Source organism: Chiloscyllium plagiosum, unplaced genomic scaffold (genome assembly GCF_037043375.1).
Source record: "Chiloscyllium plagiosum isolate Xiang-an unplaced genomic scaffold, Cpla_swu_hap1 HiC_scaffold_46, whole genome shotgun sequence".
Classification (NCBI taxonomy): Eukaryota; Metazoa; Chordata; class Chondrichthyes; order Orectolobiformes; family Hemiscylliidae; genus Chiloscyllium; species Chiloscyllium plagiosum.
In genome coordinates this window covers 2,141,665-2,159,751 of record NW_028270184.1, presented here as the reverse complement: position 1 = coordinate 2,159,751, position 18,087 = coordinate 2,141,665, and the positions used below count along the sequence as shown (strand labels likewise).

The following is an 18,087-nucleotide window of genomic DNA, read 5'->3' as shown; positions in this document are numbered from 1 at the left end:
CTCACCCCCCCAATGTTCTTCTTCCAGGTATGGACATAGGAACTTTCACCACTTCCAAGATGGCAGACGGGATCTCGGGTTCTTCAATTCTCTGCTGCGATTTGACCATCGCTGGCTGGGCCCAGGATTTACTGCCCCCTGTCCCTAGTTGCCCCCTTGAGAAGGTGGGGGTGAGCTGCCTTCTTGACCCGCTGCAGTCCATGTGCTGTGGGTAGACCCACAGTGTCCCTTAGGGAGGGAATCCCAGGATTCTGACCCAGCCAGACTGAGGGAACGGCTTTTCCAAGTCGGGATGGTGAGGGGCTCGGAGGGGAACTTGCAGGGGGTGGGGTTCCCATATATATGCTGCCCAGTGCTACTGAGCAGTGTGTACCACCTACAAGATGTACTGTAGAAATTCACCTTCTAAACCCAAAACCACTACCCACTGCAAGGACAAGTGGGGAGTGTTCCCTCACCCTCCTGCCTTGTGCCTTGTAGATGGTGGGACAGGCTTTTGGGGGAGTCAGGAGGGGAGTTACTCGCTGCAGGATTCCCAGCCTCTGACCTGCTCTTGTAGCCGCTGGGTTGATGTGGTGAGTCCAGTAGAGTTTCTGGTCAATGGTAACCCCCAGGATGTTGATAGTGGGGGGGGGGGGGATTCAGTGATGGTAACACCATTGAATGTCAAGGGGAGATGGTTAGACTGTCTCTTATTGGTGATGGTCATGGCCTGGTATTTGTGTGGTGTGAATATTACTTGCCACTGGTCAGCCCAAGCCTGGACTTGTTCCATTTGAACCCAGACTGCTTCAGTATCTGAGGGGTGGTGAATGATGCTGAACACTGTGCAATCACCAGCGACCATCCCCCACTCGGGACCTTCTGATGGAGGGAGGGTCATTGATGAAGCAGCTGAAGGTGGTTGGGGCGAGGACACTCCCCTGAGGGAGTCCTGCAGAGATGGCCTGGAGCTGAGATGGCTGACCCTCCAATAAAAACCATTTTCCTATGTACTAGTGTGACTCCAACCAGTGGAGGGTCTGCCCCCTGACACCCATTGATCCCAGTTTGCCCGGGCTCCTTGATGCCACACTCGGTTAAACACAGCCTTGATGTCACGGGCTGTCCCTCTCCCCTCCCCTCTGGGATTCAGTGCCTTTTGTCCGTGTTTGACCCAAGGCTGGAATGAGGTCAGGAGCCGAGTGACCCTGGGGGGGGGGGGACCCAAACTGGGTGTCACTGAGCTGGTTATTGCTGAGCGGGTGCTGCCTGAGAGCACTGTTACTGAGCCCTTCCATCACTTTCCTGATGATGGAGAGGAGACTGAGTGGACGGTAATTGGCCGGGTTGGATCTGTCCTGCTTTCTGTGTACAGGACACACCTGGGCAATGTCCCACATTGTCGGGTAGATGCCAGTATTGTAACTGGACTGGAACAGCAATGGCAGGTTCTGGAGCACACGTCTTTAGTGCCATTGCCGGAATGTTATCAGGGCCCATTGCCTTTACAGTATGCAGTGCCTCCAGTCATTTCTTGATATCAGGTGGAGAGAATCGAATTGGCTGGAGACTGGTGTCTGTGATGCTGGAGACCACTGGAGGAGCCCGAGATGGATCTAACGGAAGAGACCCTGTTTGTTTTCTTGACCAGGTTAACACCTCATCTGCTGGTCTGCCTGGTGCTGTCCCTGACATACCCTACTGCACTCTCCATTGAACCAGGATTGATCCCCTGGCCTGATGGTTATGGTTGAGGGGGGGAATATGCCGGGCCATGAGGTTACAGATTGTGCCCGCTCCCTCAGCGCTGACCCTCCGACAGTGCGGCACTCCCTCAGCGCGGACACTCCGACAGTGCCCACTCCCTCAGCACTGACCCTCTGACAGTGCCCGCTCCCTCAGCGCTGACCCTCCGACAGTGCCCGCTCCCTCAGCGCTGACCCTCCGACAGTGCCCGCTCCCTCAGCACTGACCCTCTGACAGTGCCCGCTCCCTCAGCACTGACCCTCTCACAGTGATGTCGCTATCAGCTCTGACCCTCTGACAGTGCCCACTCCCTCAGCACTGACCCTCCGACAGTGAGGCACTCCCTCAGCACTGACCCTCTGATAGTGTAGCACTCCCTCAGCACTGACCCTCCAACAGTGCCCACTCCTTCAGCACTGACCGTCTCACAGTGCTGTCTCTATCAGCTCTGACCCTCCGACAGTGCCCACTCCCTCAGCACTGACCGTCTCAGTGCCCACTCCCTCAGCACTGACCCTCCGACAGTGAGGCACTCCCTCAGCACTGACCCTCTGACAGTGTAGCACTCCCTCAGCACTGACCCTCTGACAGTGCCCGCTCCCTCAGCGCTGACCCTCTGACAGTGCCCGCTTCCTCAGCACTGACCCTCTGACAGTGCCCGCTCCCTCAGCACTGACCCTCCGACAGTGCCCGCTCCCTCAGCACTGACCCTCCGACAGTGCCCGCTCCCTCAGCACTGACCCTCCGACAGTGCAGTGTTCAGGTGTGGGACAGCAATGCTCAATTGAACTCAGTATATCTCAGGTGGGAAGACAGAATGGAGGGTCAGATGTGTGGTGCCAGGGATGGAGCTGCAGGAATTGGCTGATCAGTAGCAAGAGCCTGGTGCTGAGGAGAGGGGGGTGTGCCTTTACCCTGAGGGACAGTCTCCGATTGGGCTGGGATACAATCTGCAGGGAACTGTAATGGTCCCGGATTCAGCTCTCTCACTCGCAATGAGGAGACTGCACTCACTGAGGGAGGCAGAAAGGGTTACTGATCCCCGGCTATTAATGTATCGACCTCCCTCTTTGTTCAGAGTTTCTAATAAATCCTGGCCAGATCCCAGTGTGCTGTTAAGACAGATAGCAATGTTATTGCAGTCCAGTTTCTCTGACTGACCACACACTGTCCTCTCTGTGAACAGCAGTGAGACTCTTGCTCTCAGAGTTTGCAAACTGTGATGACTGTCCCAGTTGAGCTGCCAGTGTCAGTGAAGGGGCACAAGGTGAGGTTGGGGGGGGCACCATCACAAACAGCATCTAAACCCCAATGTTGCACCTCGCGGAGAGCTGTTTCAGTGTCTGTGGGCCCAGGTAAGATATTCGACTGTGAAGGTATCACAGCTACGCCGGGCTCTACTGTGCGTGCACACAATCTGAGTGCGACAGGGACATTTCCCCACCCCGTCCCAACTCACTCAGACACAAGTGAGTCCAGGTCTCCCCGGACTCGGCTTCAGCTGGGAGCGCCTGGAGTCTGACACGCATCCTGTGAGCAATGCTGTCCTCTGCTGGTGATGCAGGGAAGTGCTGGGGACACAACAGGTTTGGTAACTGTGCCTATGCTGTGGTTGTGTGTGTGTGTGTGTGTGTGTGGGGGGGGGAAGAGGAGGAGTTGAGGGCTTCTCCTTCACCCCCGCCCCCCCACACACAGAGACAAGAAGCAGAGGTGGGGGCTACATTCATTCATTGCCTTTAATAGTTACAGGATCGACAGTGTGGGCTAAAGGATTCAGACATTCACACACACACACACTCGGGGAGAGGGGAGAACGGTACCTGGTACAGACAGGAGCTCCCCAAACAACAGGACACCCCCCCCCCCCCCCCCCCCCACCCAGGAACCAGAGACCACCACCTGAATGTGGACCCCCAAAAGACAGCCTCCCCAGGACACGGGGATCCAGCCCCAGCCAGACTCCAGACCCTGGGACCCCCCCCCCACCCTGTACCGGAGTCTGGTACCCCCACCTGCCCCTGGATTCCAGACCCAGCCCCAGCCAGACTCCAGACCCTGGGACCCCCCCCCCACCCTGTCCCGGAGTCTGGTACCCCCACCTGCCCCTGGATTCCAGCCCCAGCCAGACTCCAGACCCTGGGACCCCCCACCCTGTCCCGGAGTCTGGTACCCCACCTGTCCCTGGATTCCAGACCCAGCCCCAGCCAGACTCCAGACCCTGGGACCCCCCCCATCCTGTACCGGAGTCTGGTACCCCCACCTGCCCCTGGATTCCAGCCCCAGCCAGACTCCAGACCCTGGGACCCCCCACCCTGTCCCGGAGTCTGGTACCCCACCTGTCCCTGGATTCCAGACCCAGTGAAGTCCAGCCCCTGAGACTCCTATCCCACACTGCACCCCACCCTAGACTGAGACCCTGAGACACCCTGCCCCGATCCAAGACTCTGGAACACTGAGTCGCACCCCACCCTCTCCCCCCCCCCCCCCCCCCCCAGACCCTGTGACCCCGGAGGCTGTCTGACAGGGTGGGGGTGGGGGGGGGGGGGAGGGAGGGTGTGTTTGTGCGTCAGGGAGGGGGTGAGGCAGTGACCCGGCTCCCTCTGTGTATCGTTGCCATGACGATGCGACCCTCTCCCGCTCGGTCATTCCTTCCTCTTGGTGCTGGTGGGTTCGAGGGAGGCTGCCTCAGCTCTGAGCTGCTCCTCTCTCTGCTCCTGGAAACGGGCGTAATCCTCCGCCGTCAGCCTGTGGGGTCAGGGGGGAGAGGTCGGAGGTCAGGCAGGGACACCGTCACACACGGGCAGATACTCATCACCATCCCAACAGCCCCATTACCAGCTTCGACTGCGTGGGGCGGGAGGGGGAGGGAAATCCTCTCACCCACCCCCCTCGCCATCCTGATGGGCGAGAGCCCAACCACCAGACCCCCACCCTGGGGGGCCGCTCGACCAGGGAATGCATCACACCCCAGCCTGATGCTCTGCCTGTAGCAAGCAGCGAGAGCTGGATCCCAATATCATTCCCGACACCAGGCCAGTGTTATCCCTCACATGTCGGGAGAGGGACAGTGGCGCTCGCGTGGGGTGGGCGCTGACTTACTCTGGTACCACCTTGATCCCGAGGGATTTGGCACAGCCAATCAGGGTCTTGCAGACATTCTCCAGCGACATGTCCTGCAGCCGGAAACTCTCATCCTGCGACTTCACCTTCGCTATCTCGTAGATATGTTTCACCGTCACCATGCCAGCCACCTCATGTCCTGCGGGGAGGGGTAACCCAGTCAGACCACAACAACCAGCCCCACGTCCCTGCACTGCCACACTCCAACACAATCCCAGAAGTCCTCAGCCCCTTACACTGCCCATCACAGGCCTCCAGACCACTGCCCACTGCCCCCTCACCGGTACACTCTGGGCACCATTGCTACCCTAATAACCATCCGGTCGCTCTCTTGAAGGCAGAATTGGACCACACCCCACACACATCCCTTAACTGCTCACTGTGTGCGCGGGGGGTGTGTGGGGTGTGTGTGTGTGGGGTGTGTGTGTGTGGGGTGTGTGTGTGGGGTGTGTGTGTGGGGTGTGTGTGTGGGGTGTGGGTGTGTGTGTGTGTGAGAGAGAGAGAGAGAGAGAGAGAGTGAGTGAGAGAGAGTGTGTATGTATGGGGGGAGCTGTAACGCACTCACTCTCTCTCACACTCTCTCTGTCTCTCACACACTCTCTCTCACACTCACTCTCTCTCTCACTCTTTTTCTTTCTCTCTCACACACTCTTTCTTTCTCTCTCGCTCTCTCTCACTCTCTCACTCTCTCTCTCTCTCTCTCCCACACACATACACTCTCTCTCTCTCTCACACACTCACTCTCTCTCTCACTCTTTTTTTTTCTCTCTCTCACACTCTTTCTCTCTCGCTCTCTCTCCCACACACACACTCTCTCTCTCTCTCTCTCACACACACACACACACACACACACACACACACTCTCTCTCTCACACACACACTCTCTCTCTCACACACACTCACACACACACATACACACACACACACACTCGACACGATCACAGAAGCCCCCAGCCCCTTACTCTGCCTATCACAGGCCCAGCTCCCTCATCATTCCAATAATCTCCAAGGAGAGCAGCCCCAGTATCCCTGATCTACCCTCATCCCTGGACCCACAATCATTAACCTCTCCTGTTCTCCCTCCCCAATGTGCTCACATCTTTCTGATAACGTGGTGTCCACAACACGACACCCATCTCCAGCTGAGGTCTAACCAGTGTCATGGACCAGTTCAGCATCTCCTCCCCGTTCCTGTAGGATATGCCTCTGTCAATGAAGGGGAGGACAGTGCCTGCTGCATTGACTGCTGTCTCCTTCAGTGACCAGTGCACACACAGACGCCCAGCTCCCTCTGCTGCTGCAGCAAGCTCCCTCCCCTTTACAAGGGTCACCCCCAGTTTGTACGATCTCCTCGTTTCCTTTCCAGCATCAGCTCACATCTCATCTGCCCTCTCCAGCGACGTGTCACAGAGATGTACAGCACAGAAACAGACCCTTCAGTGTCCTGCTGGCAATTCCTCACCATACCCCTCCACTCTTTGCAACTTCTCCCTGGGTTGTCTCATTCACAAATGCGGAAATAGTCCCCGCACACCACATCCAGACCACCAAACGTGTCAGGACCAACAAACACTGGCCCCTGGGCAACAGCAGCAGAAACCTCCCTCTGGCCTGAACACCATCCATCCACTATCCTGCTCTGTTAGCCATCCCTTGGCCAATGTTGGATGGACATTGCTAGGTGTTAGTGGTCCTCCCAGCTCAGTGTATTGAACACTCCTATCGAGAGCACATTGACTGTGTTACTCCCATCAGTGCTCTCTGTTAGCCCTTTATCCCAGAGAGTGGGTTACTGTCTCTCACACACAAGGGGTTCGCAGTGGGGGGAGGTTTTGGGGGTTTAATATGTTGCCTCTGCTCATGTGCCCGAATCGATTCCCTTCACCAACCCCCCCCCCCCCCAAACAGTCCAATCCCTCTCCCTCCCCTGTTTAATTCTGTGTATTACCCCTGAGCCCGGCTCACTCCCCTCTACAGTCTGAGTCGCTCAGTGCGATCGCCCTTTCACCTCCCCCCCCCCCCCCCCCCCCCCCCCCCACCACCCCCCCCACCACCTCCCCGATGGGCACTGACCTGCCCGGGCTGCCCCCTTCTCAATGCCAGCTGCTGCCTTCAGGAAGTAGGAGGTTGTGGGCAGGTTGATCTTCAGCTGGTAGGTCCGGTCAGGCTAGAACACAGGGAGAGTCAGAGCGGGGATCAATACCCCTCACCCCCCCCACGGGGTCAGAAACACCCCCCACCCCCCCTCCCAGGGAGAGTCAGAGCGGGGATCAATACCCCTCACCCACCCCCCCCACCTCCCACGGGGACAGAAACACCCCCCACCCCCCCTCCCAGGGAGAGTCAGAGCGGGGATCAATACCCCCCACCCCCCCTCCCAGGGAGAGTCAGAGCGGGGATCAATACCCCCCACCCCCCCTCCCAGGGAGAGTCAGAGCGGGGATCAATACCCCTCACCCCCCCACAGGGTCAGAAACACCCCCCACCCCCCTCCCAGGGAGAGTCAGAGCGGGGATCAATACCCCCCACCCCCCCACGGGGTCAGAAACACCCCCCACCCCCCCCCTCCCAGGGAGAGTCAGAGCGGGGATCAATACCCCTCACCCACCCCCCCCACCTCCCACAGGGACAGAAACACCCCCCAACCCCCCTCCCAGGGAGAGTCAGAGCGGGGATCAATACCCCTCACCCCCCCACAGGGTCAGAAACACCCCCCACCCCCCCTCCCAGGGAGAGTCAGAGCGGGGATCAATACCCTCACCCCCCCACGGGGACAGAAACACCCCCCACCCCCCCTCCCAGGGAGAGTCAGAGCGGGGATCAATACCCTCACCCACCCCCCCCACCTCCCACGGGGACAGAAACACCCCCCACCCCCCCTCCCAGGGAGAGTCAGAGTGGGGATCAATACCCCTCACCCCCCCACAGGGTCAGAAACACCCCCCACCCCCCCTCCCAGGGAGAGTCAGAGCGGGGATCAATACCCCTCACCCCTCCACGGGGACAGAAACAACCCCCACCCCCCTCCCAGGGAGAGTCAGAGCGGGGATCAATACCCCTCACCCCCCTCTTAGGGAGAGTCAGAGCGGGGATCAATACCCCTCACCCCTCCCCCCCTTAGGGAGAGACAGAGCAGGGATCAATACCCCTCACCCCCCTCCCAGGGAGAGTCAAAGCGGGGATCAATACCCCTCACCCCCCCAAGGGGGACAGAAACACCCCCCAACACCCCTCCCAGGGAGAGACAGAGCAGGGATCAATACCCCTCACCCCCCCACGGGGACAGAAACACCCCCCACCCCCACTCCCAGGGAGAGTCAGAGCGGGGATCAATACCCCTCACCACCCCACAGGGGACAGAAACACCCCCCAACCCCCCTCCCAGGGAGAGTCAGAACGGGGATCAATACCCCTCACACCCCCCCCCCTTAGGGAGAGACAGAGCGGGGATCAATACCCCTCACCCCCCCCCCCCCCTTAGGGAGAGACAGAGCGGGGATCAATACCCCTCACCCCCCCTTAGGGAGAGACAGAGCGGGGATCAATACCCCTCACCCTCCCCCCCTTAGGGAGAGTCAGAGCGGGGATCAATACCCCTCATTCCCCCCCGCCCCCCCGTCCAGGAGAGCGGGAGATCAGGGTAGTAAGGAGGCCTGTCATTACCTCCCTGACATGAGGAGCTGGGCAGGGGGGGAGTGGGACACTATCACACACTGACCCTGTGGAGACAGCAGTCCCACTGGGAGGTTTTCACAATCAGAAGCTGAAATTGCTGGAGAAACTCAGCAGGTCTGGCAGTATCTGGGGAGAGAAAGCAGAGTTAATGACCACAAACTCTGCTCCTCTCTCCACAGACGCTGACAGACCTGCTGAGTTCTTCCAGCAGGTGTGACTCTCTCAGATTTCCAGCACCCGCAGTTGCTCTGGGATTTTTGTATTTGGAGTCGGAAGCTGGTCTTGGGGGACAGTGACCAGCACTGACTGTAAACCCCCCCCCAGCCGGATCGCTAATGCCCCTTTAAGGAGGGAAATCTGCCTTCCTTACCCGGCCTGGTCTCCATGTAGCTCCAAACCCAAGGTGATTACCTGACAACTGCCCTCGGACAGAGTTCCTGGTGCAGGTAGGGATGGGGAAAAGAGGTGCCCACAGCCCCTGGTACATTCCTGTGAAACTTACATTGACCAGGATCCGGACAGGCAGAGGAATTCCCTCCTTCATGTCCTTTGTCCTCTCGTTGAATTCCTTACAGAACTGGCCGATTGGAATCCCCCTCTGCAGGGAGAAAAGGGCAGACAGTGAGTCCTTGGCTCGGAGTAGGGGGTAAAGATGGGGCATATAGGGAATCCCTCCCAATTATTCAGGAAGGGGCTCATTCCACAGGCAGGTCAGCGTGCAGGGAGCGGGCTCTGACTGAGGGCCAGCGCTGAGGGAGCGGGCGCTGACTGAGGGCCAGCGCTGAGGGAGCGGGCGCTGACTGAGGGCCAGCGCTGAGGGAGTGGGCGCTGTCAGAGGGCCAGCGCTGAGGGAGCGGGTGCTGACTGAGGGCCAGCGCTGAGGGAGCGGGTGCTGACTGAGGGCCAGCGCTGAGGGAGCGGGCGCTGACTGAGGGGGGGGGTGTTTAACCACAGACTCCAAACCTGACCGAGGGTGGGGGGGGGGGGGGGGGGGCATGTTTAACCACAGGCTCTGTACCTGACAGAGGGTGGGGGCATGTTTGACCACAAACTCTGTACCTGACCAAGGGTGGGGGGAGCGTGTTTAACCACAGACTCTGTACCTGACCGAGGGTGGGGGAGAGCGTGTTTAACCACAGACTCTGTACCTGACTGAGGGTGGGGGGCGTGTTTAACCACAGGCTCTGTACCTGACCGAGGGTGGGGGTGGGGGGGCGTGTTTAACCACAGACTCTGTACCTGACCGAGGGTGGGGGGGCGTGTTTAACCACAGGCTCTGTACCTGACCGAGGGTGGGGGGGGGGGGGGGGGGGGCGTGTTTAACCACACGCTCTGTACCTGACCGAGGGTGGGGGCATGTTTGACCACAAACTCTGTACCTGACCAAGGGTGGGGGGAGCGTGTTTAACCACAGACTCTGTACCTGACCGAGGGTGGGGGAGAGCGTGTTTAACCACAGACTCTGTACCTGACTGAGGGTGGGGGGCGTGTTTAACCACAGGCTCTGTACCTGACCGAGGGTGGGGGTGGGGGGGCGTGTTTAACCACAGACTCTGTACCTGACCGAGGGTGGGGGGGCGTGTTTAACCACAGGCTCTGTACCTGACCGAGGGTGGGGGGGGGGGGGGGGGGGGCGTGTTTAACCACACGCTCTGTACCTGACCGAGGGTGGGGGTGGGGGGGCGTGTTTAACCACAGACTCTGTACCTGACCGAGGGTGGGGGTGGGGGGGCGTGTTTAACCACAGGCTCTGTACCTGACCGAGGGTGGGGGTGGGGGGGGCGTGTTTAACCACAGGCTCTGTACCTGACCGAGGGTGGGGAGGGGGAAGGGGGCGTGTTTAACCACAGACTCTGTACCTGACCGAGGGTGGGGGGGCGTGTTTAACCACAGGCTCTGTACCTGACAGAGGGTGGGGGGCATGTTTGACCACAGACTCTGTACCTGACTGAGGGTGGGACCGAGTGGGGAAGGGGAGTGTGTTTGACCACAGGCTCTGTATCTGACCGAGGGTGGGACCGAGTGGGGAAGGGGAGTGTGTTTGACCACAGGCTCTGTACCTGACCGAGGGTGGGGGGGCGTGTTTAACCACAGGCTCTGTACCTGACCGAGGGTGGGACCGAGCGGTGGAGGGGATGCGTGTTTAACCACAGGCTCTGTACCTGACCGAGGGTGGGACCGAGCGGGGGTTCGGGGGCCGTGTTTGACCACAGGCTCTGTACCTGACCGAGGGTGGGACCGAGCGGGGGAGGGGGTGCGTGTTTAACCACAGACTCTGTACCTGACCGAAGGTGGGACCGAGCGGGTTCCGGGGTCCGTGTTTAACCACAGGCTCTGTACCTGACCGAAGGTGGGACCGAGCGGGGGTCCGGGAGCCGTGTTTAACCACAGGCTCTGTACCTGACCGAGGGTGGGACCGAGCGGGGGTCCAGGGGCATGTTTGACCACAGGCTCTGTACCTAACCGAGGGTGGGACCGAGCGGGGGAGGGGGTGCGTGTTTAACCACAGACTCTGTACCTGACCGAGGGTGGGAGCGAGCCGGGGAGGGGGTGCGTGTTTAACCACAGACTCTGTACCTGACCGAGGGTGGGACAGAGCGGGGGTCCGGGGGCCGTGTTTAACCACAGGCTCTGTACCTGACCGAGGGTGGGACCGAGCGGGGGTCCGGGGGCCGTGTTTAACCACAGTCTCTGTACCTGACCGAGGGTGGGACCGAGCGGGGGTCCGGGGGCCGTGTTTAACCACAGGCTCTGTACCTGACCGAGGGTGGGACCGAGCGGGGGTCCGGGGGCTGTGTTTAACCACAGGCTCTGTACCTGACCGAGGGTGGGACCGAGCGGGGGAGGGGGTGCGTGTTTGACCACAGGCTCTGTACCTGACCGAGGGTGGGACCGAGCGGGGGTCCGGGAGCCGTGTTTAACCACAGGCTCTGTACCTGACCGAGGGTGGGACCGAGCGGGGGTCCGGGGGCTGTGTTTAACCACAGGCTCTGTACCTGACCGAGGGTGGGACTGAGCGGGGGAGGGGGTGCGTGTTTGACCACAGTCTCTGTACCTGACCGAGGGTGGGACCGAGCGGGGGTCCGGGGGCCGTGTTTAACCACAGACTCTGTACCTGACCGAGGGTGGGACCGAGCGGGGGTCTGGGGCCCGTGTTTGACCATAGGCTCTGTACCTGACCGAGGGTGGGACCGAGCGGGGGAGGGGGTGCGTGTTTAACCACAGGCTCTGTACCTGACCGAGGGTGGGACCGAGCGGGGGTCCGGGGCCCGTGTTTGACCACAGGCTCTGTACCTGACCGAGGGTGGGACCGAGCGGGGGTCCGGGGTCCGTGTTTAACCACAGGCTCTGTACCTGACCGAGGGTGGGACCGAGCGGGGGTCCGGGGTCCGTGTTTAACCACAGGCTCTGTACCTGACCGAGGGTGGGACCGAGCGGGGGTCCGGGGGCCGTGTTTGACCATAAACTCTGTACCTGACCGAGGGTGGGACAGAGCGGGGGTCCGGGGGATGTGTTTAACCACAGTCTTTGTACCTGACCGAGGGTGGGACCGAGCGGGGGAGGGGGTGCGTGTTTGACCACAGGCTCTGTACCTGACCGAGGGTGGGACAGAGCGGGGAAGGGGGTGCGTGTTTGACCACAGGCTCTGTACCTGACCGAGGGTGGGACCGAGCGGGGGAGGGGGTGTGTGTTTAACCACAGGCTCTGTACCTGACCGAGGGTGGGACCGAGCGGGGGTCCGGGAGCCGTGTTTAACCGCAGACTCTGTACCTGACCGAGGGTGGGACCGAGCGGGGGAGGGGGTGCGTGTTTGACCACAGGCTCTGTACCTGACCGAGGGTGGGACCGAGCGGGGGTCCGGGGTCCGTGTTTGACCACAGGCTCTGTACCTGTCCGAGGGTGGGACCGAGCGGGGGTCCGGGGGCCGTGTTTAACCACAGACTCTGTACCTGACCGAGGGTGGGACCGAGCGGGGGTCCGGGGGCTGTGTTTAACCACAGGCTCTGTACCTGACCGAGGGTGGGACCGAGCGGGGGAGGGGGTGCGTGTTTGACCACAGGCTCTGTACCTGACCGAGGGTGGGACCGAGCGGGGGTCCGGGAGCCGTATTTAACCACAGACTCTGTACCTGACCGAGGGTGGGACCGAGCGGGGGAGGGGGTGCGTGTTTGACCACAGGCTCTGTACCTGACCGAGGGTGGGACCGAGCGGGGGAGGGGGTGCGTGTTTGACCACAGGCTCTGTACCTGACCGAGGGTGGGACCGAGCGGGGGAGGGGGTGCGTGTTTAACCACAGACTCTGTACCTGACTGAGGGTGGGACCGAGCGGGGGTCCGGGAGCCGTGTTTAACCACAGACTCTGTACCTGACTGAGGGTGGGACCGAGCGGGGGTCCGGGGGCCGTGTTTAACCACAGGCTCTGTACCTGACCGAGGATGGCACCGAGCGGGGGAGGGGGTGCGTGTTTAACCACAGGCTCTGTACCTGACCGAGGGTGGGACCGAGCGGGGGTCCAGGGGCCGTGTTTAACCACAGGCTCTGTACCTGACCGAGGATGGCACCGAGCGGGGGAGGGGGTGCGTGTTTAACCACAGGCTCTGTACCTGACCGAGGGTGGGACCGAGCGGGGGAGGGGGTGTGTGTTTAACCACAGACTCTGTACCTGACCGAGGGTGGGTCCGAGCGGGGGTCCGGGGTCCGTGTTTAACCACAGGCTCTGTACCTGACCGAGGGTGGGACCGAGCGGATTCCGGGGGCCGTGTTTAACCACAGGCTCTGTACCTGACCGAGGGTGGGACCGAGCGGGGGTCCGGGGGCCGTGTTTAACCACAGGCTCTGTACCTGACCGAAGGTGGGACCGAGCGGGGGTCCGGGGGCCGTGTTTAACCACAGGCTCTGTACCTGACCGAGGATGGCACCGAGCGGGGGAGGGGGTGCGTGTTTAACCACAGGCTCTGTACCTGACCGAGGGTGGGACCGAGCGGGGGTCCGGGGGCTGTGTTTAACCACAGGCTCTGTACCTGACCGAGGGTGGGGGGCGTGTTTGACCACAGGCTCTGTACCTGACCGAGGGTGGGACCGAGCGGGGGTCCGGGGGCTGCCTGTCCTGAGCGTAGGATCGCTCTGATCATACTGCCAGCTTCCACCTTCTTCACTGCCCTGGTGGTTCGGGTGAGCTTGGACATTTTGAGTCTGCACAAAGGAGGAAGAGAAAGGATGAGTGAATGGACAGTGATGGAGACAGTTTGCCCAATGCCCAGCCCAGAGGGAATCCTGGAACCTTTCATTACAGAGATGACAAAATGAGATACTCTGAAAATCTTAGTGCACTCAGGCAAGGTGCCTGGGTTCGAACAGGGGAAATGTTCCCATACTGACCTCTTAGATTCTGTGAGGAGGCATCAAGTGATGTGGATCAGGGGGAGCCACGGGCTGTGGTGGACTAGGTTAGTTTGAGAACATGGTCAGCAGGGACAAGTTGGACTGTAAGGTCTGTTTCCATGCTGTATGACCGTGTGGCTGTATTATCCCAGCACTCGTACAGCATTCCCACATTGTGTGCTTGCGGTGTACGGATTGGGTGGCACGTTCCCTGCATTATAACAGCGACTGGGAAAAACTCCTTTCTCAGCTGTGGAACACAGTGGGAGGTCTGGACGGGGGTGAATCAAACAGATAACCAGCCCACGCTAAACATCATCCCAAACTAAACACCTTTACAAACAAAATCTCCCAACCAGAGCCTGCGCTGTGGCCAGGATGGGGCAGCCTGACCAGGTTTACCCGGACAGTTCTTTTGTAAAAAAAAAGACAACGGACAGTGGCTACAGGAGCCAAGAATAGAATACACATTGTTGAAACTTTATTGCTGGAACAGCACAGCAGGTCAGGCAGCATCTAGGGAACAGAAGATTCGACGTTTCGGGCACAGGCCCTTCTTCAGGAATGAGCAGAGAGTGTTCAGCAGGAGAAGATAAAAGGTAGGGAGGAGGGACTTGAAGGAGGGGAGTTGGAAATGTGATAGGTGGAAAGAGGTCAAGGTGAGGGTGATAGGTCGGAGTAGGGTGGAGGCGGAGAGGTCAAGAAGAAGACTGCAGGTCAGGAAGGCGGTGCCGGGCTGGAAGGATCCGGCTGAGACAGGGTGGGGGGAGGGGGGATGAAGAAACTGGTGAAGTCCAAGTTCATCCCCTGCGGTTGGAGGGTTCCCAGTCGGAAGATAAGACGCTCCTCCTCCGACCGTCGGGTTGTTGTGGTTTGGCGGTGGATGAGTCCAATGACCTGCATATCCTCAGTGGAGTGGGAGGGGGAGTTGAAATGCTGTGCCACAGGTTGGTTGGGTTGGTTCGTCCGGGTGGCCCAGAGGTGCTCTCTGAATCGCTCCGCAAGTAGGCGGCCTGTCTCCCCAATATAGAGGAGGCCACACCGGCTGCCGACCCAACCACCACTCCCGGCACCTTCCCTTGCAACCGCAGGAGGTGCAACACTTGCGCCCACACCTCCCCCCTCACTTCTCTCCAAGGCCCCAAAGGAAACTTCCATATCCGCCACAGATTCACCTGCACCTCCACCCACATCATCTACTGCATCCGCTGCAGCCGGTGTGGCCTCCTCTATATTGGGGAGACAGGCCGCCTACTTGCGGAGCGATTCAGAGAGCACCTCTGGGCCACCCGGACGAACCAACCCAACCAACCTGTGGCACAGCATTTCAACTCCCCCTCCCACTCCACCGAGGATATGCAGGTCATTGGACTCATCCACCGCCAAACCACAACAACCCGACGGTCGGAGGAGGAGCGTCTTATCTTCCGACTGGGAACCCTCCAACCGCAGGGGATGAACTTGGACTTCACCAGTTTCTTCATCCCCCCTCCCCCCACCTTGTCTCAGCCGGATCCTTCCAGCCCGGCACCGCCTTCCTGACCTGCAGTCTTCTTCTTGACCTCTCCGCCTCCATCCTACTCCGACCTATCACCCTCACCTTGACCTCTTTCCACCTATCACATTTCCAACTCCCCTCCTCCAAGTCCCTCCTCCCTACCTTTTATCTTCTCCTGCTGAACACTCTCTGCTCATTCCTGAAGAAGGGCCTGTGCCCGAAACGTCGAATCTCCTGTTCCCTGGATGCTGCCTGACCTGCTGTGCTGTTCCAGCAATAAAGTTTCAACTTTGATCTCCAGCATCTGCAGACCTCACTTTCTCCTAGAATACACATTGCAACATTTCACCACAAAGCCTATCCCTCGGCTGTGATCGAAATAACACATCACCACAGAGAAATATTTCTTTATAATTGTACGCTATTAGAGTCATAGTCATAGAGATGTACAGCACGGAAACAGACCCTTCGGTCCAACCCGTCCATGCCGACCAGATATCCCAACCCAATCTAGTCCCACCTGCCAGCACCCAGCCCATATCCCTCCAAACCCTTCCTATTCATATACCCATCCAAATGCCTCTTAAATGTTGTAATTGTACCAGCCTCCACCACATCCTCTGGCAGCTCATTCCATACACGTACCACCCTCTGCGTGAAAAAGTTGCCCCTTAGGTCTCTTTTGTATCTTTCCCCTCTCACCCTAAAGATTGCTCAGATTGAGGTAACAGATTAAGACAGAAGAAGAATGTTTACTGAAATGAGAAAAGTCAGTTAAGAAGATAGATTGAAGATATTGGGACTATTCTCTTGGAGAGAAGGCAGCTGTGAGGAGATCTGATTGAGGTTTTGAAATCATGAGTGGGCTGGACACAGTAGATGGGGAGAAACAGTTCCCACTCTTAAAGAAACAGAAAATAGGAGCAGGAGTAGGCCATTCGGCCCTTCAAACTGTACCACCATTCAATATGACCATGGCTGATCATGCAATCTGGGTATCCCATTCCTACCCAGTCCCCAGACCCCTTGATCCCTTTAGCTGCAAGGGCCACATCCAGCTCCCTCTTGAATCTAATGAATGAACTGGCCCCAACAGCTTCCTGTGGGAGAGAATTCCATAGGTTCACAGCTCCCTGAGTGAAGACATCCTTCTTCATCTCGGTCCCGAATAGCTTACCCCTTATTCTTACACTGTGACTTCCTCAACATCGGGAACATCCTTCCCGTATCCATCCTGTCCAGTCCCATCAGGACTTTACATGTTTGTATGAGATCTCATACCCAATTTTTCTAAATTCCAGTGAGTAAATGCCCAGTTGATCTGGTCTTTCTTCATACGTCAGTCCTGCCATCCCGGGAATCAGTCTGGTGAACTTTCACTGGACTCCCTCAATGGCAGCAATGTCCTTCCTCACACTAGGAGACCAAAACTGCATACAATACTCAAGGTGTGGCCTCACCAAAGGCCTGGATAACTGCAGCAAGATATCTTTACTCAACTCCTCTCACTGTGACAGAGGGCATCAATTTAAAATGATCAAAAGGAAGAAAGGGTTTTCTAAAGAAAACAACAATAATTTCTTCACGCAGTGAGTAAGTAGGGTTTGGAATGAACTGCCTGGAAATGTGGTGGGGACAGGCTCAACAGAGGCATTCAAGAGGGCATCAGGACTATGGCTACAGATAATGCACAGGGATATGGGGAAAAGGCAAGAGATCAGCACAAGGTAATGATGTTCAATTGAAGAGTTGGTTCAGGCACAAAGGGGTGATTTGCCTCCATCTACACCAAAACAATTCTGTGAAATGTCTTATTATAACTAAAGGCTAAAGGATTAACAAACGCAGAGACAGACATAACAGGCTAAGACAGGAAAAAAATCATCCTTATAACTAAAAGCTCAGAATTAAAGAATGCAGAGAGTTAACATGTTTGACAGAAGAACTCATCCTTATAACCAGAAGTTAAGGATTACAAGAGAGAAAGAGAGAGAGAGAGCAGATTAAGACAGAAACATCTATATAATTATAAACTAAGGATTAAATAATACAAAAAAAAAGAGATAACAGATTACACAGAGAAACCCATCCTTATAACTAGAAGCTAAGGACTAAAGAATTCAGATTTAGATTTGATTTGATTTATTGCAGTTACATGTACCTAAGTATGGTGAAAAGCTTTGTTTTGTGAGCAGTACAGGCAGACCATAGTAAACAAGGTCATACAGATCATAGGGTACTTAGAGCGAGGCAGAAGGACAGATAACAGGTTAAAACAGAGAAACACATCTTTATAACTAGAAACTAAATAGTTCAGAAAGAAAAGTAACAGGTTAAAAGTGAAAAGGTTTATAACCAGGAGCCATAAAGGGAAGCAAAGATACAATTACAACTTAATCTCTGGACTCAATACAGAGGCTGAACTTAATGGGTATTCAAATAACTATGAAAATGCAGAAGCAGCCTGACAGGTTCCCCTTCCCAGATACTCACAATCCACAGAAACCCTGAAAACTTTAAAATGAACAGCTTCAGGATGTGAGCAGCAGCATGGGCGCCGCCATGCAGGTTGTAGGCTAGGAATAGGAACTACAAGTCCCAGCATCCACCGGGCGACTCACAGCAACACGCAGGCGCAGTACCGCTGCCGGTGAATGACAGGTGCCTGGAGAGACAACCGAACT

General features: G+C 57.8%; 1 protein-coding gene across 1 annotated transcript; it reads right to left on the bottom strand.

Moving 5' to 3' along the window:
- Window positions 1–4,084: 4,084 nt before the first annotated feature.
- mrpl11 (mitochondrial ribosomal protein L11) lies at window positions 4,085–17,984 on the bottom strand. The gene is made up of 6 exons (XM_087983565.1): window positions 17,897–17,984; window positions 13,587–13,716; window positions 9,026–9,121; window positions 6,922–7,015; window positions 4,828–4,987; window positions 4,085–4,473 (listed from the first exon to the last, which is right to left on the bottom strand). Exons 2-6 carry the CDS (start codon window positions 13,707–13,709, stop codon window positions 4,371–4,373), a joined length of 576 nt encoding a protein of 191 aa, XP_087839691.1. The 5' UTR covers window positions 13,710–13,716; window positions 17,897–17,984; the 3' UTR covers window positions 4,085–4,370.
- Window positions 17,985–18,087: the final 103 nt, after the last annotated feature.

Excerpts from the sequence above, each read along its gene's own strand:
- mrpl11 (XM_087983565.1), bottom strand. The coding sequence starts at position 13,709 with ATGTCCAAGCTCACCCGAACCACCAGGGCAGTGAAGAAGGTGGAAGCT. Across the intron at positions 9,122-13,586 it reads TCGGTCCCACCCTCGGTCAG|AGGGGGATTCCAATCGGCCA; the intron begins GTACAGAGCCTG and ends TTCTCCCTGCAG. Across the intron at positions 7,016-9,025 it reads CTGTCCGGATCCTGGTCAAT|CCTGACCGGACCTACCAGCT; the intron begins GTAAGTTTCACA and ends CCTGTGTTCTAG.